We start from the raw sequence: 23,308 nt of genomic DNA, 5'->3' as shown, positions 1-23,308 counted from the left end.
AGGCCGTGGGACCGCAGAGGCAGAGATGTGAGTGACGCAGATGCAGCCACTGAGCTGTGAGAGGCAAGAATGCATTTTCTCTGTATCCTCCACAGGAAGCGTGGCCCTGCTGACACCTTAATTTTAGCCCAGTGATACCGATTTTAGACTTCTGGCCTCCAGAACCGTAAAAGAATAAATAAATTTGTGTCGTTTTAAGCCACCAAGGTTGTGGTAATTCATTACAGCAGCCATAGGAAACGAATACTAATTTTTTTAAAGAGACAACATCCCAACCCACAGGTTGGGTGAATTTGGACATCCAGACACACGTTCAAAATGAAATGATGGTTAAGAGAATCACAGCTAATTAAAACTTCCCACTTTCAAACATGCAGAGGCTTATGTTTTAAACTCCATGAAGACTTCTCTCCCTCAACTGATGAAAGGGCAGTGTTTGGTACAAGAAATGCAAAGTTATAGTATCACTAATACCACAGCATCGGACACCATTATACCAGTTTCTGAGCCTTCGGGAGCAGACGGCCCAGGACACAGCCCTAACAGGCCCCAAGCTCCAGGAATACATAGGCTATCGGGCATGGTCTCCATACCAAAGGAGCACACACACTACTGGAGAGACCGGCTTTCAAGCCTCCAGGAACAGACGGAATAGGCGTTACAGTGGAGTGAATGAAGTGCACAGGGAGGCAGCTGGAAAGAGAAATCAGACTGAATAGGAAAAGGGCATCCCAGGCGTGGACGGCCAGAGGGGAAGCTGCAGCGGGAGACAGGCAAAGTCACCTGGACAGCACTCTAGGCCACCCCAGCGCTGAGGCTGCAGACAACTGGGGGTCCCATGGGGGGAGGGGATTTGGCAGCAGAGCAAGTTGATCTGATCTGCATTCAGAAAGATGAATTTAGCTGAAAACAGATTGGACTGGGAAGAGAAGGAAGCAAAACTGAAGCAGGAATTTGGTTGAGAGGCCACAGGTTGGACAGAGATGCTGGAGCCAGAAACAGGAGAAGTTGGGCAGGCGAAGACAGATTTAATGGGATTTTAAGGGGTAGATTTAAGGACTTAAAGATGAATGCGAAAATTGACAGGGAAATAACCATCAAGTTCCTGACTTGGCTAATAAGGCAGATGACCCTTCAGCTAGGACAGAGACAAGGAAGGAAGTATAAGTTTAAAGAAGACAAAAAGCCGATAGGAAGTTCAGCTGTGAGCTTGCTGAGGGCTTAGCTGTTATCTGGAGGATGATGTCCAACAAGAAGGCGGCTCTGTAAATGATGTACAAATATTTGTGTACATGGTGCTAGAGATCCTGTTTGGGATGCTTCAGTGTGTAGATAACACTCAATAAAAATATGCTAAGCTCCTCCTGTACTCCAGGCACTGCACGAGGCATCCGGCAGGCAGAGGGAACAAGCAGCCTCCTGGGGGCCTGAGAGGGTACGGGTGGGCAAACCCAACAGCACCTACACAAGTGGTATCAACAAAACCCATACGAGGAGCCATGGGAACACAGAGGTGAAGCACCAAACCCAGAATGAGGCTGAGAGGTGCCAGTCACGGGTGGGGGTGGGGAGGTGATAAAATCCGGTGGAAGTAACATCAGTTGACAAGGTGAAATTACCAAGTTAAAACAGGTAGAGGGGGAGTAATGGCTCAGGTAAAGGGCAACACACTTGAAGCCCAGAGGCAAGAGGCAGAGCCAGACTTGTTTAGAGAAGGTGTGTGTATCTGTGTGGGTGGAGGGAGACCTGGGGAGAGGTGGGCCGAGTCATCAGGCTCTTCTAGGTTGGAGTATGAACTGTATTCTAAGAGGAATGGAGAGTCATTAAAAACTTAAGCAAGGGAGTGGCACGATACCTTCTGCTTTTAAAAAAGATCACTTTGGCTGCAATGTGAGCGTGGATTAAAACAGAAAAGCCTGTAGGCTGCGGGAGCAGCTAGGAAGCTGTTCAAGACAGGAAGAAGTGGCTACATTATCAGAGAAACATTCAGGAGACAGGACAAACAGGACTTGGGAGCAGGCCAAATGCATAGGAACGGAGGATGGTGCCCAAGTTTCTGGCTCAGGCAACTGGGCAAAAGTCCCAGGGATAGCAGAGACTGCACAGGGGGAGCGTGACAAGAGAGCCAAGGTCAGAACCCTCAGGAAACACAGTGTGAGCACAGGCAGTGGCAGAGGAGCCAACACAGGAAGCCGAGAGGGAGCAGTCAGGTAAGAGGTGGAGGATCAGGGAATGAGGCGGAACTGAAGCAATCAGTATTGAAGAAGAAATTGGTGGAGTGTCACAAATCAAAGAGGTCACCTGAAAGACTGAAAGGTTTCTGCTGGATTTGGCAACTGGGTCAGTTTCAGTGAAATGGTGAGGGCACAACCTGATAACATGGTTCAAAGTGGAGACACCAACGTGTATCCTCAGGAAGCCTGGAAAAAAACCCAGGTAAGCAGGTAGCTAGAAAGGGATATGCCGTGAAGGAAGACTGCTTTCCGCACATGGCACAGTAAAGTGAGAGCCAGAAAACCTGGCTTCTAGCAAAGCTCTTGCTATGCAGCTCCCATTGGTTTTCTTGGCTATGAAATACAGGTAGCAGCACATGCTCACCCAGGCTAATCACAGGGCACCCCTAAAACTGAAGGCCCTTGGAAGGACTTAAGATCACTGTTGCCTTCCACCTTCCTTTAAGTTACAAAGCCATTTTGTGCTTTATCACCATGCAGTTCAAAACATGAAGACATTCTTTAAAGTTTTCAAATAGCTGTAGGAGAAAATTTTTAGGTGCAAGATTCTTTAAGACTGAGTCCTCTTAAACTAAGTCAAACAACTGACACTAGAGCTGTCAATTTGGGAACAAGTTTTTAATTATCAATCCAACGCAAGATTATTTCTTCCACATAGTTTCCAAACATTTCATAAATTATTTTACCTCGGGTCATGTGCATGAATTCAATTTTCAAAAATTCAACTTATTTGAAAATTAACAATTAACACTTGAAAATTATCAAAGCTGATTTAAAATTCAGGATTTTTAAATGTCTGTTCTAGAATCGTCACTTTAGAAGGCAATCTCCTCTGATCGGTTGTTCTAGGCTTTGGAGAACACATCAAGATGTTCTATTTAGCTCGTCTAAACTAGAGAACCTTTGTTTAGAGTTGGAATTTACAGTCTGGCATTTCTGTTACCTAATTTTCTGGTTTTGATGGAAAGTGAAGCGAGTTTTCTCACTGTTTTCCTTACAATGGGGGTTGAACACGCATGCAAGGAACCTCCCAAAGCTTGAGACACGGATGAGAACCGGTGCTGAGGAAAGCCAGCTCCTTCGGGCCGCAACCGCGCGGTGTCCGGAGGTGCGCGGGCCCGCTCGCCGTCCTCGCGGGCAGGTCGGGTCGGAGGGAGGAAATGGAAACTCCCGAGCGCGACTCCCCGCCGCGCATCCTGCAGACGTCCCACGCAGGCCCCGCGTCCCGCGCTGCGGGGGCCCCGACCGCGAGCCGGCCCCGCGGGGTCTGCGGCGCGCCACGCCTGCCAGCCGCGGGGGCCGGGGTTCGGGGCGGGACCGCGGGGCGGCTGCGGCGACCACCGGCAGAGCCCACTGGGGACCGCGGCGGCCCCTCGCCCAGACGCTTAGCCTCCCCGGCCCGGCCGCCTCCCCCAGGGCCGCCCTCCGGGACCCAGGGCGCCGGCCGCCCCGCGCGGCTCCCGGTAGCCCGCCCTCCCCGGCCCCCGCGCCGCGCCCCGCCCTCGCCCCGCCCCCGGCATCCGGCGTCCAATCGGAGCGCCGCGCACGTGACGAGCGCTGCCTCCGATGACCTCATCCCTGGTGTGGGATGACGTCAAATTCAAGATGGATGGAATCACAGCGGCAGCGGCGGCTGCGGCGTGCGCGAGCCGAGTGTGAGCGGAAAGGGGCCCAGCGTCTGCCTCGGGGCTGAAGACCGGTGAGTAACTGTCACGCCCCTGGCTCTAGGAGAACTGCGGGGCCCGGTGGGAAACCACAGCCTCCCCGCAAATCGCGGCTTTTCCTGACGTAACTCTGAGGTGATTTCTCTCCTCTTTTTTCTCTCCACCAGCCGGTTGCGGGCGCCGGGCGCTACTGCGCTTGCGCCGGGCCTTGGCTCTCACCGAGCATGCCCCGGGCTCCCACGTAGCCGATTGTGCCTTCACACTGCGCATGCCCCGTGCCCGCTCTCGGCCTCGCCCTCGCCACTGCGCATGCTCCATTCCCTCACTGGCTCTGCTTCTCGCCCCGGCGGAGCTGCCTCCGGGGTAGCGGACGCGCCTGCCCGGGCGCGTGCCCCTCGCGCGCAGCGGTTGGAGCGCCGGCGGTGCAGGCGCGCCCCCGTCCCGGGCAGGTGTGGGGCCGGCCGCTGGCCGCCGGCTCCGGCCGGGAGGGCGCGGGAGCCGGGGGCGGCCGTGCGGATCCCGCACCTGCTGCGGCCGGTCGCCCTTCTGCGGCCCTCGGCGCCGCGCCCGGAGCGTGGGCGCCCGGGCCCGGCCCCGTCTGGTCTTCCCCACCCCCGGCCGCCTCTCTGCCCGCCCCTCCCGCAGCATCGGGATCTCGCGGCTCGTTCGTCCCTCGCAAAGCCCGGGAAGACCTTGCCCCTGCCTTGGCGCCGCGGCCCACAGCAGCCTGCGCCGGCCAGAAGCTCCACTCGGCCGTTGCCGGTGTCCCCCCTCGAGAAAGACCCCCGCCTGCGTACGGGTCTGCGGCCGAGCCGTCGGACGGGGAGCGCTCCCGACGCAGCCTGTCGCGCCGGCCTTAGAGACGCCGGCTGCGGCCCCTCGTGATCCTTTGGTGGCTTTCCTGGAACCCGTTCAGTAGTCCCTCCACAAACGATCTACTTTTTAATCATGGGACAGCCCCGCGGCGCTGGCACCGGACCCGCGGTTACCATGAGGGCGGGGTGGTTCGGGAGAATGCCACATGAGCAGCACCTTTGGAGGCGGGGTGTTTTTGGACAGGTACTCCAGCGGCGTTATCTGACAGTAGGAGCCGAGGGGCAAATTAATCAGACTTCGCACAGCCTGGGATTTTTTTTTTTTAGTGCAAGAGCTGACAGCTCTGTTCACCTGGCATCTAAGAGCATCTGTGTATTACTGCATAGTCCGGTGACTGTTCATGCTGGTGACCCTGAGTCATCAATTAAGGAGCTTATATTATGTTCTTCATACCTTGTTTAAGAAGACAAAGTGGGTTAATCCATCTTAGAAAGAGTTCTCATTGAAAATTATTTTTTAAACCTTTCCCTCTGGTGCTTGAAGAAGTAAATCTCTCATCCATCTCTAATGGACTAATAGTTACTTAAATTTAAGCACCCCTAAATGTTGATGTTAAAAATAAAGTAGAAATTTGGGGCATTGGTCTACTTAAAAGTAACTTTTTAATTCATTCTTTCTTTTTAACACTATTGAAAATATAGGGTACTTCATTCTGCAGAAATGAAGTTGAAGAAGGTAAAACCCCTGCCCCTGAGGAACTGACAGTGTTATATAGCAGGGAGTTTTGGATGTGTACATTGGTAAGGAAAAATTAAAATAACAAAAGAGGGGTTAAGTTATTAAGGAAGTCTCTGGATGGGAAGGAGATAATTGAAGGGACAGTTTTAGTTGTCCCCAAAGCCAGTGGGTATGGGGAGAACAGATTTTAGAGCTAGGCTTGATGGGTCACTGATTGGCTATTAAGGAAAGATAAGAGGTTTCTGGTTTAGGAGACCTAGTGGCTGGCAGCACCCCAAACTAGGGAATGCGTGAGGACAGGCACATGTGGGGGTAGAGACAAGAGGGTGTGGATCATAAGTGCCGTGCTGGCCAGGTGGGATATCCTGTGATGGAACTGTTCTGCAGGCACCTGAGGGCCTGGAGTCTCAAGAAACCTAAGCAGAGATACAGGTTTGGGAATCATCATCTGGTAGTGATTAAAGCCACAAGATATCATAGAAAAAGCAAAGAAAACAGCCACATGTTGGGCTTTGTAGCAGATGCTGGAGAAATAAAGGTGAGCAAGTCCAGGTCCTAAACCTGAAGTTGGATGATTTCTCTCTCTGCCCTGTAGATGCCTGGCAAGCCTTGTGCTCGGCATTAGGGATGCACTGATAAAAATGAGGGCTCTTCCTTTCAGAGAGTCTCATGAGGGAGATATAAAAGAAGATCAGTTGAAATAGTTGTGGCTTTATTACAGAGAGATGAAGTAGTGTAGTAGCTTAGATGACTGAGCTGCTGCCAACGGGCATATTGCAGAAGCTTTGTAGATGCAGTGACATTTCAACTGGATCTTTCTATAGAAGTTAGCCAAGTAAAGGAGAAGTAAGAAAGATATTTTAGGTGGCAGAAACTGGATATCCAGGTTTGTAGGGTAGGTGGTAAGGACTGTCCAATAAAGGTGGAGAGTTGAATTGTAACTGGAGTGTGAAGTTTTGTGTGCCAGTCTATGGTCTGGATTTTCTTTAGGGAGTAATGGAAAAATCGATAGAGTATTCTAAAACAGGGTGGTGATGTAATCAGCTTTACTTTAGAAAAACAACATGCATAATTTTCACACCTGCATTTAATTGGAGTGCAGAGTACAGAGAAATCAACAAATATTTATTGCTGTGAAAGATGCCATGTTGAGCATTGTGAAGAGTGCCAAAAGATATTGAATAGATGTCAGTCCTTAAATAGCTTACAGTCCTGTTGGGGAGACACCAATGACTGACAATATAAGGCAATAAATAAACACTACATAAATGGTGTTGGCTCTGCATAATACAGGAACTGAAAGGAGGTGTTTGCTTATTAACTGAAGTAGTCAAGGAAGGTATATTAGTTTGCTTTGGTTGCTATAACTAAGCACAGCAGACTGGGTGGCTTAAAGAACAGAAATGTCTTTTCTCACAGTTCTAGAGGCTAGAAATCCAAGATCAAGGTGTCGGCAGGGTTGATTTATCCTGAGGCCTCTCCTTGGCTTGTAGATGGCTGTCATCTTGTCTTCTTCACATGGTCCTTCCTCTGAGCGTGTCTTTGTCCTAATCTTCCTCTTCTTATAAGGACACCAGTTACATTGGGTTAGGGCCACCCCAAAGACTTCATTTTAACTTAATTACCTCTTTAGAGACCTTATGTCCAAATAGATTACATTCTGAGGTGCTGGAGGTTAGAACTTTGACATATAAATGTGGGAAGGATGAGAGGAGAAACAATTCAGCCCATAACAGAAGGTTTCTTGGAGGAGTTGGAACTTGAGCTGAGCTTTGAAAGGTGGTTAATGTTCATATGAATGGGGTGCTGGGGAACTCCAGAGTTAGATGAGTTCTAGGACATTCCAGATTGGGTAATGGAAGAAGTAAGATGGGCAGGTTGTGTCTCAGAAGCAAAGTGTCTGAACCAGGGAGTTATCACAAGGGGATAATTAAGGGAAAGAAGATTTAAAACATTCTTAAAAATCAGATTTTATAGAGCCTTGGAGTTCATGTTTTCAAAATTTTGCATTTTAGCTTAATGGAGAACCATTGCATTTGTTATTTTGTTTTTAAGCAGGATCAAGGCTGGCTCTTTTCATTCAGGTCTTAGATTTCAACTGAAATGTTTCACCAAGGCATTTTCCGACCATCCTCTCTGAGTACTGTACCCAACCATAGCACCCTGTTTATTTCCATCATAGCACTTAGCACAATGTGAAGTTATCTTTTTTATTTATTTGTTTCCTTGTTTATCATCTAATTTCCCTCACTAGAAAGTGGGGGCCTTGTCTGTTTGGAGATATAAAATATCTCATATTTCAGATAAATGTAACCATGCCTTGTATGTAATAGATGTTTAATAAATAACTTGAGTTCATAATAGTAATACTTTATGCGTATGTTGGATGAGTGATCAAAGCTTTGTTTTAGGAAGCTCAGTCTAGCAGTAGTATTTTACAGGATGGGTTTGGAAAGCATGACAGGAAGAGTGAATATCACATGGAAGTATATCGGGCTTCTTTAATGAGAACAGAAACTGACTGGCTTGAATAGAAAAAGGAATTTATTGTGAAGATACAGAGTTGCTAAAGTCTATGGACTCTAAGGGAGAGCTAAAAAAAAATTGGGCCAGAAGGACAAGAACCAAGCTAACCCCAGGCATCTATGTAGCAGGCAGGTTGCATTTTCAGGCCTCTGCTGAGATAAATCAGCTCCATTCATTTACTGCCTTTGTTGTTATTCTCAAGACCCGTATTCCAGGGACAAAGTTTCAGATTGACTTGGCTTTGGTTGTGTGCCTACCCCAGAGCTGGGGGAGAGCAGCACATCAGACTGTACTTGGTGGGACAAGGTAGAATCTTCCAGAGCAAAATCACAGAACTGTTACCAGGAGCGGGAACACTGCTGGGCGGCCAGAACAGAACAGCAGAGGCTGTGACCAGACGACTCTGCTAAGGTGCCAGTTAAGAGCCTGAACTATGTTAGAGTGGAATCATTCCGCTGGGTATGGCAGAGAACTCACGGTTAAACCAAAATTAAACTATCTCTCTCTCTCTGACGCTCTGAGAGAGAGACGCTGAAAATGTGAGGAGATGGAATACAAGGTAGTAACATGACTCCTCTTGAGGGATCGGATAAGCTAGTCTGGCTTTGAAATCTGAGGAGGTTTAGATAATTTCTGGGTATCTGCATTGTCACCAAGTGAGTGATGATAAGACTGAAACTCAGAGCCAACCTCCTACTGTCATCTAATGGTAAAATCAAATGGAGATGAGGGTGTGGGGATGAGCTCTGGGTGCGTTTGTGTGTGTGTTTATATTCCAAAGCCGAATGTAGATGTTTTGGATTTTTAACTAGGTGTTTGCCTTGTGTTACATGCATTCCCTCTTTTTTACCAGTATCACGATTAGGACTATATAAACGACCTCCAACATTCCAAAGGACCAGTGTTCCCAGAGTCCAATTTTAGGATAATGTTTTGGACATAAGGAGACATTTTCCTATAGAACTGGTGTGACGGTTTTGAAGACTAGTCCTGGAGCCAGCTGAATTTATAATGTATACCTTAGCTGTGATACCAGCCTGAGTTTAGTTGCTAAAACTTGAAAGCAGGTAGATTGTTTTGATCCCTTTCCTGACCACTCACTCACCTGATGCCCTTCTGAGTGCCATGTTGTGCTTTGCTTTCTTCTGCTTCTGTCACCAGAATGTTCTGTATTCCAAAATTGCCTGCCTTCCCTGTATCTCTCAACAATCTTAATCTCCTGCAACTGATCTAACATTGGGGTAAAGAGGAAAGTATTTGCATTGAATTAATGTATGTTAAGATACGAGTTTCCCCCACCCCCTTTGCATTTATTACCTGAGGAATTTGAGGTGATGCTGTGAAATAATTTTCTGGAATCCAGTTATGAAGGGCTTTGTAGCCATTCCTGGGAATTGGAACTTGAGGCCACAGCAAGCCACTGGGAGTTTTTAAGCCACAGCAAGATCAGATGAGCATTTTTGAAAAGTGTCTGTAGTAGAAATGTGAAGGATGGAACCTTCACTATTACAGGCTGAATATGCTTTATCCAAAATGCTCAGGACCAGAAATGTTTTGGATTTGAGATTGTTTTGGATTTAGGAGTATTTGCATTGTACTTACCAGTTCAATCAGCATCCATCCCTAATCCAAAAATCTGAAATGTTCCAGTGAATATTCCCTTTGAGCATCATGTCGGCATTCAAAATATTTTAGATTTTGGAGCGTTTCAGATTTCAGACTCTTTGGATTAAGGATACTCAACTTGTATTATAAGTGTCGAGTGAGTCCCAAGTCCCACGCTTTCCCTGGTGTCCCCACTATTCGCTCATCCACCCTCCCACCCCCTGGCCAAGTTAATGGCTTCTTGATATTAGTATTCCCATAGCACCCTCTATATCCTTCATCAAACTGTTGTCTGTCCTCCCACGGGAATATAAGCTACTGGGAAACAGGAAGCCACCAGCTGACTCTTCTCCCCATCTCCAGCACCTCCTGTGACCAGTGCTGTGTAGCAGGCCCCCACCAGCGTTTACGGGAGGGAAAGGGAAGAAGGGAGCTATGCACTTGCCATGTGGGAAGCACTGTACACACTGGGACTTTCAAACAGTGCATCTTGTGCCCCTCGTAAAAATCCCACGTGGTGGGTAACATTAGCCCCGTTTAACAGGTAAGGAAACTAGTACTCACAAAGTTGAGTGATCTTTGTCAAGGTGACATACCTAATAGGTGGCAAAGCCAGGATTTGAGACAAGTAAACAGATGTGAAAAGCTCTTCCGTGGAACTATAATGTCTTCCATGAATTGTTAACAATAAAGATTCTTTCGTTTTGAAATTTCAGAAAACAGCATGAAATAGAAACAATTCAGGCAGTTTGGGAAGACACTTGTGTGCAAGGATCCAAGTGGTAAGCAAGCCAATCCTGTTTCAGAACCTGGTTTTCCTGGGGGTTTCCTCAGCTTTTCCTGCTGCTCATGAATGGGCCTTTTCTTCCAGATTTCACCCACTTTCCTTTTAAGAGTGCTGAGGTTTCTCCACTGTGGAGACGAGCAGGGGAGAGGAGGGGGCGTGGCCGGCAGTGGTGGTATGTGTTCATGCGTGAGCTGCGCTGTCCTCTGTAAGTCAGAGATCCTGATCACTCAGCATGAAGACATGCATGAAAAATCAGAGTTTAATGTGCCAGCAAGTTTATTGAATCTGGATCAAAAAAACACATGAGGAGAAAGTACAGCCAGCAGGCACGCCAGCCGTGTGCGAGGACTGATGAGCAGAGAAGGCCAGAGGGGTGAGGGTTCAGTCTGCACACCCACCAGCCACAGGAGTCCTGCTGGGTTAGCTCAAGACTTTCAGCGCTGGTGGTTTTCCCCGTTTTTGTCCACATTGTTAATGGGGCATTTTATGTTGTTAATTGTTAAACTTGATAAATACACCTCCTATTGTTAAAACACAAAAATACAAAATGTTAATTGTCTATTTGCAGCTAGACCAGGAAAGGGGCCATTATTTTTAAAGTTTAATAATTAAAATGTAGAAGCAAGGGCCTTGACATGAAGGCGAGGCGTCCACACTGTCCAGCTCTCTCTTTCCTGTCTCTTTAAGCATCCAGAGTCTCTAGATCCTGGGGTACTAGAGAGAATGGAAGATGTCACTCTCCTGCGTATATCCTCAAATGGCCTATTTCGGCCCCCATAGCCCACACGGCCTTCTCCTCCCCTGCTTGCCCCCATTGCTCCAACCAGATGAGCCACCTGCAGTTCCCTTGCGTACCTCATACTCTGTCTTGTCTTTGTGATGTTGCCCATGTTCCTCTTGTCCCTTGGCATGCCCTTCACCCTTCCTGCCTGTCTCTTCCCTGCATTCGCTGATTCCTCTATAAAACGCCTTTGCTGGCCTCCGACTCCCCTGGATCCGATGCCATCATCTGTACAGCATCTCCACTCTGCAGACATCCTGTGCTACTTAGCATACTGAACCATGCCGGCAGATTGACTTACCCTGTTCCTGCGGAAGACTTTAAGCTCTGTGAGGCAGGGCCATGCTAGTTAGATTGATATCCTTGCGTCTAGTAGAGTTCTAGCACATCCTAGATGGATGCCCAGCCGTGAGAAGCAGGTGATCTGATGATTAAGAGCCTGGGCTCTGGGACCAGGCCCCCAGCTGTCTGTGTGACCTGAGGCAAATTACTTGACCTCTCAATGCCTCAGTTTCCTAATTTGTAAAACAGGGATGATGACGGTATCTAACTCAGAAGATTATGTGAGAATTGAAAGAGGAAACCAGAGGCAGTATGGTGTAGGCGTTAAGAGCTTAACCAGTTGATGTGAATTCCGTTCTGGTGCTTATTATCTGTTTGATCTTAAGAGCAAGGTACTTAACCCTCTGTGCCTCAGTTTTCTCCTCTGTCAAATGGGGATGATAATGGTACCTATCTCCTCGGGTTGCTATAAATATTGAGTTGATAAATAAAAAAGTGTTGACTTTTGTGTATGTGGCAGAGTAAGCACTCTTATTATTAAGTACCCAATTAGTGTTTGAGTGAATGGAGTGGAAAATAAATATTGTAAAGTTATTCTTCAGGGCTGTATCAGAAATTTGGACATCTTTCACCACTGTTCATGCAGACAGTCTTATTGATGACTTCGAATGGAGGTTACAGTCACATGAATAGTTTGAAACCCCAAATAATTTTTAGGGACAGTGAGTATTTCTCTTACAGCTTAACTCTGAGTGGCTTTATTATTGTTCCCTAATTCCCAGATATTTTCATTCAAAGAAGATAGAAGCCTATAGTTCAAGAGATTGGAAGCAATTTTTTAGAGCAGAAACAGGGATCATGATGATTTGAAGACAGCATAAAGAAAGAAACTTTTCTAAACAATGAAAAGTGAGAAAAATGTTGCTTTTTGACAATAGAGTGCAGATGGTACATGGAGTACCATTTTCTTCATGTCCACGCACGTAGAACAGCTCACATGGTTTAGTCTTCACAGTTCCTTAGCCTTTACCTGTGGTTGCAAGTTCTAGTGGTCTCTTAGTTTGGCCTCCCCCAAAAGCAGACCCTGAGACAAGGGTTCAGACATCAGTGTTTATTTGAGAAGTGGTCCCAGGCAGCACAAGAAAGGAAGCAGGAGAGTAAAGTGGGGATGGATGCTCATAAAGGACATTAACGAACAGGCTGCTGCTCACATGGAGGGTATCGAAACTGAATTCCTTAAAGAAATCTCCACTCCTGCCTTTTCTATCAAACTCCATCTCCAGTTGTTCGGGCAGAATCCTTAACTCCTCACCTTCTCTGTCCCCTACAGGCAGTCCATTAGGAACCCTGGTGGCTCTGCCTGACCTCCCCTGCTGCCACCTGGGACCCAGCCATAGTCCCCTCTCACCTGGACCGTTGCAGTGGACTCTGAGCCGGCCCCCAGCTTTCACCCTTGCCCTGCCTGTGGTCAGGTGTCAACAACATAGAGCAGTCCTTTGAAAACATAATTCAGGTCTTTGTCAGTCTTTGCTCAGAATCTTTGTGTCCATTTCACACAGAGTAACAAGTAAAGCTCTTCCAGCGGTCCCGCCAGCCCTAGACAATCTGTCTCCTCATTGCCTCTCGATTCATCATCCACAGCCCCCAGCACACCCTGCTCCCGCCCTGCTGTTTCCTCAGCTTCTCCCTCTGCAGTCACATTTTCCCTTCAGTGTCCCCCTGGGCTCATCCCTCGCCTCCTTCTGGTCTTCTCAGATGCCATTCTGTTGAATGAGTCAATGGCATGAGAAGTTCCTGGTGCAGTCTGAAGTATGTGATAGGTGCTGAATAAATGGTAGCCATTATTATTATCTCATTTAATCCTCACAATAGCATTGTGTAGTAGCTGCTATTATTATCCCTGTTTTATAGTGGGGAAAACTGAGGCCCAGAGAGGTTGGCTAGCCTGGGTCACTGGCTCTCAAACTGTCCTGGCTCTGACCCACAGGAAGGAATACACTTTACATCTCAACCCAGTATGTGCTGCATGTGTGGATATGTGTATATGTGACTGTGTAACTGAAACGAAAGTTTCTCAAGCTCTTAGTGGGCCTTACTACTTTGATGCATTGTGACATTTTCTATTCTGTCCTAGTTGTTTTATTTATTTTTAAATTGCTAGCTTAAAACCTCTAAATGGAGTTTAAGAACCTCCTTTGACAAGGACTTGTCGGTGCTTTTGATTCTGCATCTGTTGCTTTTCCTTGTGGCAGCACCTGAACTAGCTTTGTCAAAACTTTAGTGCTAAAACTGCTCAGTACATAGTTGAGTCAACACATGGGGCATCATAAGGTTCCTTCTCTACTGACGTCTGTGAAAGATGGTAAGGGTTTCTTTACACAAATGGATGCATGATTATAAAGAAAGTGTAAAAGGATTAAGGGAGAAATTAAAATGGCTAACAGGGAAGACAAAGGAAGGGAAAGTATTTCCATTGAACAATCACAAATAGAAGAAGGGATATTTGCTATTCAGAATGAAAGGTGGTAGGCAGGGATGAACAGAAACTCGATGTGGTCTGACCAAGGGAGTTGTTTGTGGACAGGCTAAAGGCATCATCCCCAGAAGTAAATTCATGCCTCTGAATTGGTTACATTGAGTCAGCATCTTAACAGGGAGTTGGAATAGTATTAAAGAAGTTGTTTACCATTTTGGTCACTCCCAGGTTGGCAGCCTAGGAGACTCTAGTTTCTGGCTCTTCTGAAGAGCTTGGAGGCTGGGGTGACCAGCAAAGGCCAGAAGAGAACCTACAAATGTGCTGGGGCCATTTGGTTCATCTACAGCTTGTCCTCTAGAGAAAGATGAAACTGTCACAAATATTCTTAGTTACTTTGGATCCATTTTAATGTTAAAAATAAATGTTCTGACAACATTTTAAAGAAAAGATGGTTATTATAAAATCAAATGAAAGGGATGAGGTGTTTAAGTAACAAAAGTCTAAGTCAAGGGTCACGGGTCACATATGGAGAGTTGGGTGTCATCTCTGAATTGGCTTTGTCTTCATCAAGCACGTGGTGGGTTTAATCTGGACCCTTTTTCTTTTATACTGAATTAAATGCCTATTAAACCTGCAATTTCTGAAAGTTATTTGCATAACATTTGTTGAGTTCCCTTTAGATGAAATTTTTGCAACAGCCCTGCAAGAGGGCACAGTTGCTGTTCCCATCCCACAGGAGGCACCAGCCACACAGGGCCTGACAAACGCCCAAGGACCATCAGCTAGCAAGGGGGGGGCCAGCAGCTGAGCCGAGTGTCTGGTGCCAGAGCATGCGCTCGGCCACTGAGCGTCCGCGTCTCCTCTTTAGATGGGAGGAGAACGTCAGTGAAATCTCAGTTTAAACCCCTGAATTACGTTTAGAGCCAGGCTAACGTTTCTTTCGTGCTCTTGTTCAAAATGTGATTTGGTAAGAAAGTAGTATTCAAGAGATTGCAAGGTAATTGGCCTAAGAAGAAAAACAAACTTTTTTGTTCTTTAATGCTTCTATCCTTTATTAAACACTTGGATTCAGTAGTCATTAGCAAATGATTTTTCCCTTTTTTAAATTCCTACCCATTTGTAAAGCTCTGATGAGACCTCTACTCTGCACCCCATTGTTAACAATTCACATTACATTTAAGTATATGCAGTAATAAAACTATTTTCTTTCAAAATTATAGACTTTAGGGGTTTGATAATTCATACCTACTCTCTGAATTAATAAGTAATAGAACCAAGCATCAAATTGATCAGTTCCCTAAATAAAAAGCCTTTATTTTCAAATATTCCTTGCCCTATCTACCTGCCAAGTTCTAGCATGCTTTTTGGTAGTGTACAAATGCCTCTGTTATAGTCTTTAGTTCCTAAAATTCTTTAATTTTAATATGATGACCTGCTTAAACCCTGAGGCTTATTTTACATTTTCACTGTTATTTACATAAGTTTGTCATCCAAAAAGCTTTTGTCAGCCTGAGGTCTACACAATATTGGCACCTAACAAAAGACAGCTGATGTTCCCTGCCCTTGAGGAGCCCTTCATGTCGGGAAGGACTTTGCCCCACTTTACTCACAGTAATTTTACGTTTTGTCTTTTAGCGAAACCCAAGCCATGGAGGGATTGCTGCATTACATCAACCCGGCGCATGCCATTTCCCTCCTGAGTGCCCTCAATGAGGAGCGCCTCAAAGGACAGCTGTGCGACGTGCTGCTCATTGTCGGAGACCAGAAGTTCCGAGCTCATAAAAATGTCTTGGCTGCTAGCAGCGAATACTTTCAGAGTTTATTCACAAATAAGGAAAATGAGTCACAAACTGTATTTCAGCTTGACTTTTGTGAACCAGATGCTTTTGATAATGTTTTAAACTACATTTATTCTTCCTCTTTATTTGTTGAGAAGAGCAGCCTTGCTGCTGTGCAAGAACTTGGCTATAGCCTTGGGATTTCCTTTCTTACTAACATTGTTTCTAAAACACCTCAAGCCCCTTTTCCAACGTGTCCTAATAGAAAAAAAGTGTTTGTAGAAGATGATGAAAACAGTTCTCAGAAGAGAAGTGTCATTGTTTGTCAAAGTAGAAATGAAGCACAAGGAAAAACTGTTAGTCAAAACCAACCTGATCCAAGCCATACTTCCCGGCCCTCACCTAGCACTGCAGTCAAGGCCAATATCGTTAAGCCACATGTTCCAAAACCAATTGAGCCACTTCACAATTTGTCATTAACTGAAAAGAGTTGGCCAAAAGATAGTTCTGTGGGATATACAAAGTCTCTTGAGCATTCTGGATCTTTGGATGATCCTAATAGAGGCAGTTTGGTGAAAAGAAATGCAGTATTGCCTTCAAAACCTCTGCAAGACAGAGAAACTATGGATGATAAGCCAGGTGTAAGTGGTCAGCTTCCAAAAGGAAAAGCTATAGAGCTAGCTTTGAAAAGACCGCGGCCACCTGTTTTGTCTCTCCGTAGCTCGTCAGAGACTCCCTATCTATTAAAAGAAACTAGCAAAGGAAGTGGCCAAGGTGAAGATAGAAACTTGTTGTACTATTCGAAGTTAGGCTTAGTGATCCCGTCCAGCGGGTCTGGGTCTGGAAACCAAAGCATCGACAGGAGTGGCCCACTTGTTAAGAGTCTCCTCAGACGGTCATTGTCCATGGATAGCCAGGTTCCTGTCTATTCACCCTCCATAGATGTGAAATCTTCCCAGGGATCATCTTCGGTGTCAAAGGATGCGCCAGGGAGTGTGTTGTGTGCTTTATCTCAAAAGTCATCTTTAAAAGACTGTGGTGAAAAAACAGCCCCAGATGACAGGCCTCAGGTGCTACAGCCGCGTCGTCTCAGGTCCTTTAGTGCTTCTCAGTCGACAGACAGGGAGGGAGCCTCACCTGTGACCGAGGTGCGCATAAAGACCGAGCCCAGCAGCCCGCTGTCGGATCCCTCAGACATCATCCGTGTCACTGTGGGAGATGCCGCGGCAGCGGCAGCCTCGTCACCATCAGTCACAAGAGACCTGTCTCTCAAAACAGAAGAGCAGAAGGACATGAGCAGACTCCCAGCAAAAAGGAGGTTCCAAGCGGACAGAAGATTGCCCTTTAAGAAGTTAAAGGTGAATGAGCAGGGGTCTCCTGTGTCAGAGGACAACTTTGAGGAAGGCTCCAGCCCCACTGTCCTCGAGGCAGATTTCCCAGATTCTGATTTGAATAAAGATGAATTTGGTGAGTTGGAGGGGACGAGACCAAACAAAAAATTTAAATGCAAACATTGCCTTAAGATCTTTAGATCAACAGCAGGTCTTCACCGTCATGCTAACATGTACCATAACCCAGAAAAGCCCTACGCTTGTGACATCTGTCACAAGAGGTTTCACACCAACTTCAAAGTGTGGACACATTGTCAGACCCAACACGGCATAGTGAAGAACCCGTCACCAGCCTCTAGTTCCCATGCTGTTTTGGATGAAAAATTCCAAAGAAAGCTGATTGACATAGTGAGAGAGAGAGAGATTAAGAAAGCCCTGATCATTAAGTTAAGGCGCGGCAAGCCTGGCTTTCAGGGACAGAGTAGTTCCCAAGCACAGCAAGTCATCAAGAGGAACTTGCGATCTCGAGCCAAAGGAGCGTACATTTGTACTTACTGCGGAAAAGCATACCGCTTTCTTTCTCAATTTAAGCAGCACATAAAAATGCACCCAGGAGAAAAACCCCTTGGAGTAAATAAAGTTGCTAAGCCAAAAGAGCATGCTCCTCTTGCAAGTCCAGTAGAAAACAAGGAGGTTTACCAGTGTCGCCTCTGTAATGCTAAGCTCTCTTCTCTCCTAGAACAAGGAAGCCACGAGCGGCTATGCCGGAACGCCACCGTCTGCCCTTACTGCAGCCTCAGGTTTTTCTCGCCCGAGCTGAAGCACGAGCACGAGAGCAAGTGTGAGTATAAGAAGCTGACCTGCCTGGAGTGCATGCGCACCTTCAAGTCCTCCTTCAGCATCTGGCGGCACCAGGTTGAAGTCCACAATCAGAACAACATGGCGCCGGCTGAAAACCTCTCTTTGCCGGTTCTGGACCACAATGGCGACGTGACTGGCTCTTCGAGGCCCCAGGCCCAGCCTGAGCCAAATAAAGTAAACCACGTTGTCACCACAAAAGACGACAACGTGTTCAGTGATTCTTCAGAGCAAGTTAACTTCGATTCGGAGGATTCCTCTTGTCTCCCTGAAGACCTTAGTCTTTCTAGGCAACTGAAAATCCAGGTCAAAGAGGAGCCCGTGGAGGAGGCTGAGGAAGAGGCACCCGAGGCCAGCGCAGCCCCCAGAGAAGCAGGGCCCAGTAAAGACGCCAGCCTGTGGCCCTGCGAGAAGTGCGGGAAGGTGTTCACGGTGCACAAGCAGCTGGAGCGGCACCAGGAGCTGCTGTGCTCCGTGAAACCATTTATTTGTCACGTGTGCAACAAAGCTTTTCGCACTAATTTTCGGCTCTGGAGTCACTTCCAGTCACACATGTCTCAGGCTACAGAGGAATCCGCACATAAAGAATCCGAAGCAGGCCCCGTTCCCACAAACTCACCCTCACCGCCACCTCTGCCCCCGCCGCCACCGCTGCCCAAGATCCAGCCCCTGGAGCCCGACAGCCCCACAGGCTTGTCTGAAAACCCAGCTCCGGCCACAGAAAAACTGTTCGCACCCCAAGAATCAGATACCCTTTTCTACCACGCCCCACCCCTTTCAGCAATCACCTTTAAAAGACAGTTTATGTGTAAACTTTGCCACAGGACATTCAAGACTGCATTTAGTCTTTGGAGTCATGAACAAACACACAATTGAAAGACCAACACTTTAGCCTATTATGAAATGGGGGGCAGTCTCCAGATTTCAACCTGAATTGTGAAATGTGTCATAAGAAACAAAATATTTTTTAAAAAAGAATAATAAATGTTGAAATTGTTATGCTTGAATTTAAGTTTGAGATAAACTAATATTAGTATGTCCTTACTCAACTTTAGAAATAAACTTTTTACAATATCATGGTCCTGGACCTTCAAAGAACAAGGTGGTTTGATCTCATTTAACGTTGAGATTGGATTCATCTTATGGTTTGCATGGTTTCTTCTCATTCCACAGTGTCAGCATAATCATTTAATTGAGGTTTTCGGTTTTTTTACTGATTTGTAATTAGTGGAATACTATCAGAGTATTTCTTCTTTTGATTATTTCAGACACCTAAGTTCTAGTAAAATCTTAACCATGTTCTTAAGTCCAAAAATAGGAAGAAGTGGAGTCATTTGCAGTATTGATTTAGATCTTAGAATACTTTAGCAATAAAAAAATGATAAACCTCAACTTTAATAAGTTATCCTGACACTTGATAAAAATAAATATTTGGTATTTTGTGGTCACGTAGAACTTTTTTTGTATGAAAATTGTGAGAAATTTAAATCAGCAATAGTAACGTTTAGATTTTTATAAACAAAAACTTGCTCTCTTTCTCAGTCGCTTAATGTAATGAATGATGGTTAAACTCTAAGGAAGGCTTGGAAGATGAAAACATGGTTTACGGAAGTCCCCTGAAGCCAGTTTGCTAGAGCTTGTGCACTGGCGTGCGTGATGAAGCGCTCTGCGTGCACGGCCTCGCGTTGCCAGGCTGACCCGCATTTGAGGGATCATCCGATGTTTGATGTTCTCTGGTTTATGCTGTCACAAATCGAAAATCTGAGTGTAGTTGGGACTAAACACCTAACGTGGCACTAATTTTGAATTTAACATTAGTGTAACAAGGTAGGACATGTATTAATATTTAAATAGATCCCAAACACTTGGAGTCAGCACAGCTGATCTAAAATTCTAAATTACCATTTACTTTCAGAGCAGAGGAGGAAATACCACACTGCAGTTTCAACATGCTTTTTAAGAACAATATATACAATATACACATTTTCCTGCCTCTCTTGTCTTTTGTGACAATTTCTGTTAGAATCTGTAGGAGTTTATAGCGGTCAAAATGTCATTAGTGAAGCCATTCTGCTCTAAGTCACTGCTTAATATTTCATAAATGTGGGTGAAAGCACTATTGATGGTCCAGAATTAGTTTTAGCCACTTATTGTGGTCCATAGGTTTTGGGCTTTTTTTCTATTATGTATAAGTTGTAATGAAAAGCCTTTCAGTAGGTGTTATCCAAAGTTCAATGCAGTATTTCCAAGGGGAAGATTTTTCCTTGGTCAGATATATAAAAGAAATGTTATTAAAACTACAAAATCTTTTCTAAGGTAGTAATACAGATTAAGACTCCGAGTTCATAATTTATTTTTTACAAGCTATTCTTTCAGATTAAAGAAAAGTCAACTGTGATTAAGAAATAAATTTATGCTCTAGCAGAAAAGAATTCTGTACCCGTCAGTCTCCTTACCAGCAGTCCATACCAGTGGTAGGAAAGAATCTTACTTTTTCTTAAAACACGAGCATTTTTATAAAATAGTAATTGACTTTGTACATCATAGAAATTGTATATGAAATTTTGCCTTTTATTCTTTCACTTGAGGAAACAAAAATCCCAAAATATTTTAGTAGTTCTTTTGTTCTTAGATTTGATGGACAAAGGAAAGTAAGATTAAGTTACAGTTACTGATTCTTGCCATCTTTATGTTTTCTTGAAGAAATCTATGCATTTTAAAGATAAAACTGAAGCATATGACCTTATGTGAAACATGAGGATGGATGGTTGTGCATTGGACTCATTCCCTGTATAGTGTGGCATCACTCTGAGTATCTTGATAAGCTGTCACTTCTTCAAAAGAAGACAGTTTCCCTGAGTAATCATCACCTACATGGCCATTAGAGTATCTGTGATAATTCCGTGATACCACGATTCCACAAAGTATCTTAGCATTGTAAATTCAGTATCCCACGACTTGAATCTTTATGCTACATTTTCAAGATTTTTTAAGATAATATTGTTAATTAAAAAATATTTTTGATCTAAATATAGGCTCTGCAGATCTGTTAGATTTTAAAAATTACAGTGTTTTGTCTTGTTAGCTCACATTTTTGTCTAGGCAAGGAAAATAAGATTTCAAATAAAATTTTGAACCAAAAACATTTCTAATGCAGTTCTGGTTTTTCTATTACTTTTTATACTGTACCTTAAAAGCATTAGGCTGAAAGAGTTTATTTTGGTGGTTAAAAAAATAAAATATGCTTCCACTCATGTAACTATTTTAAATGTTAAGAAGTAAAATAATGAAAGACACTTTTATTCATCAAGCAGTTTTTAAAGAATGTTTATCTTAGACAGTAGGCAAATATTTGGTGTAAAACAAGTTGGTCTTTCATTGTCACAACTCTTTAGTGAGTGAAGATATTCTTGTAAATATCTTTTCTGATTGTAATTAATTTTTGAAAATGTAGAAAGCTCATTATTCCTTGTAAGTATTCAGGATGCCTGCTTTTTATGCAGTTGTGGAAAGAATGTAAAATGTTTTAATATATTCTTTGTTAATCTGAGAACTTGTTATTGAATCATTATGTGGGAGAAGGAGGGAGTAACATGAAATGTGTTTTTATCACTCAAAGTAAGCAATGGAGGTAACAAATATTGTGCATTTTTAATAGTAATATTTCAAGATTAACAGAACATTCACCTGTAAAACTAGTTAGTGTGCATTTATAATTTTACCAAAATATACAACTAACAATTCAACAATGATGTTATTTGCATTTTTGGGGAGATTTGACGTTCTTGGTTTTCTGGTTTGAAATGGATTATTTCTAGCCTTCTCTTTGTAAAAATATGCCCAGCACTTAATCAGTGAACATCTAAATCCGCATGTAGCCCCATTGGTGCTAATGAGAGTAGCCGCCGTGAGACAAGAATAAAACATGCCCACTCACGGAGGTGCGGGGCGGCTGCGTCAGGGTGACGGAGCCATGTGCGAATCAGCGGATCTAAACTTGGCTTTTGCTCCCTCACAGTGGGTTCTCATGGGCGTGCTGTACAACCGAGCAGCAGGCTGGAACTTTAGGAAGTAAGTTTTCTTAATAAAATAATAATTAGGTGTCATTCCTAACAGATTTCTGTATAAATTTCATCTATTACTGGAATATTACAAGTAACTTGATTTCTGATGTCTCACTGATGTTGCAATAATTGCGAACTGCATTATTGAATTAAGTAATGCTGACATCCTTTAATAAGTATTCTTTAACACTGACTACTAAACTTTAAGTTTTAAAAAATAGGTTTTCCTCTTTTGTGGTTCTTTGTGGCTTTAGCACTTTAAGAAGTTTGATGTTTTCATAGTGTGTAATATGCTCTTTCAGTGAGTCTCGGCGTGTGCTCCTGCTTACGGAATTTCCACTTGACTGGGGAGAGAACGAAATCAGTGTTTAGATTCTGGAGGGGGAAAAAATGAGTTATGTCAGGTGTTTTAAAGATTCCTTCTTAGAGACAGTCTTTTGGGAACCAAAGTATTTTACTGTAAATCTTTAAAATAATTGAATTCAGCGCTTTTTAGTCATTTGTTAGTGCTGTCCAGATTTTCCATGAAGTTATACTTGGTTAATACTGATTTTCAAAAGGTGATCATTTCTTTTGACATTAATCCAAGATTATTTCACGTGTTTCTTTGAATATATGCTTATTGTTAAAAGAAAAATGAGTGGTTTTATTATTGTGTACATTTTGTCATCGTATGCCTTAGCAGAGTAAGTCAATCATTGTTCAATTTTATTTAGGAATAAGCTCTTCTGGACTGAAAATTTATGGTAAAATAGGATTTCTGTCTAATGTTAATCCATTGCTTATTTGTATCCAATTCTATTGTCTGTTTACTTTGCTCAAACTCGACTAAGAATGATCGGAGTCAATAAATTTGTACTGTATTTTGCTTTGAGTCACGCTCTCAGTGGTGTGTTTTGCACTTTGATAGTGATGATTAGTAGCATTTAAATCCATCTATGTGGGTAATATGAATAGTCGCCTAGGAGTTGTCAGCGAGATTTAATTTTCCCCAGTTCCAGGTTGCTTGTATTAATATTATAGAATTAAAGCTTCAGTTATTTGGGCACCACAAATACACGATAGGCAACAATCTGCTTAGCCACCTTTTTTGTTACTGTTCACACTAGTAGTTTTTTATCCACCTTTTTCTTTACTATTCAAATTAGTTTTTAACGTGATGGGCTAAATGCATAAAAAGAAAGTTTTTAGGCACCCTGCATTGATGTTTCGGCATAGCGACTGATAAGCTAGTTTTATGACTTGAAGACTTCAGTATTGTAGTTTTTCTTTTTATTCTAATGAGGCTCTTCTATAACACTGGGATATATTCCTTTTTGTTATTATTAAATGTATTAACTTTCCCTGTAAAGTGAAGGGCTGAACTGT

At 44.2% G+C, this 23,308-nt stretch overlaps 1 protein-coding gene across 4 annotated transcripts; it reads left to right on the top strand.

Moving 5' to 3' along the window:
- The first annotated feature begins 3,811 nt into the window (after nucleotides 1–3,811).
- Nucleotides 3,812–22,814, top strand: ZBTB21 (zinc finger and BTB domain containing 21). Of its 4 annotated transcripts, none has more exons than XM_045540710.1 (3): nucleotides 3,812–3,933; nucleotides 10,300–10,365; nucleotides 15,545–22,814. In XM_045540710.1, exon 3 carries the CDS (start codon nucleotides 15,558–15,560, stop codon nucleotides 18,750–18,752), a length of 3,195 nt encoding a protein of 1,064 aa, XP_045396666.1. In that variant the 5' UTR covers nucleotides 3,812–3,933; nucleotides 10,300–10,365; nucleotides 15,545–15,557; the 3' UTR covers nucleotides 18,753–22,814. The 4 variants fall into 4 exon arrangements, with proteins under 4 accessions (XP_045396666.1, XP_045396668.1, XP_045396664.1 ...); XM_045540712.1 differs by lacking the exon at nucleotides 10,300–10,365 and having other exon boundaries at nucleotides 15,545–17,154; nucleotides 17,758–21,015; XM_045540711.1 differs by lacking the exon at nucleotides 3,812–3,933 and adding an exon at nucleotides 4,464–5,514 and having other exon boundaries at nucleotides 15,545–21,015.
- The last annotated feature ends 494 nt before the right edge of the window (nucleotides 22,815–23,308 follow it).

The sequence above is a fragment of the Lemur catta genome, chromosome 1 (genome assembly GCF_020740605.2).
Source record: "Lemur catta isolate mLemCat1 chromosome 1, mLemCat1.pri, whole genome shotgun sequence".
NCBI classification, from domain to species: domain Eukaryota; kingdom Metazoa; phylum Chordata; class Mammalia; order Primates; family Lemuridae; genus Lemur; species Lemur catta.
The sequence above is the reverse complement of the archived record's forward strand: the minus strand, read 5'-3'. Positions and strand labels throughout refer to the sequence as shown.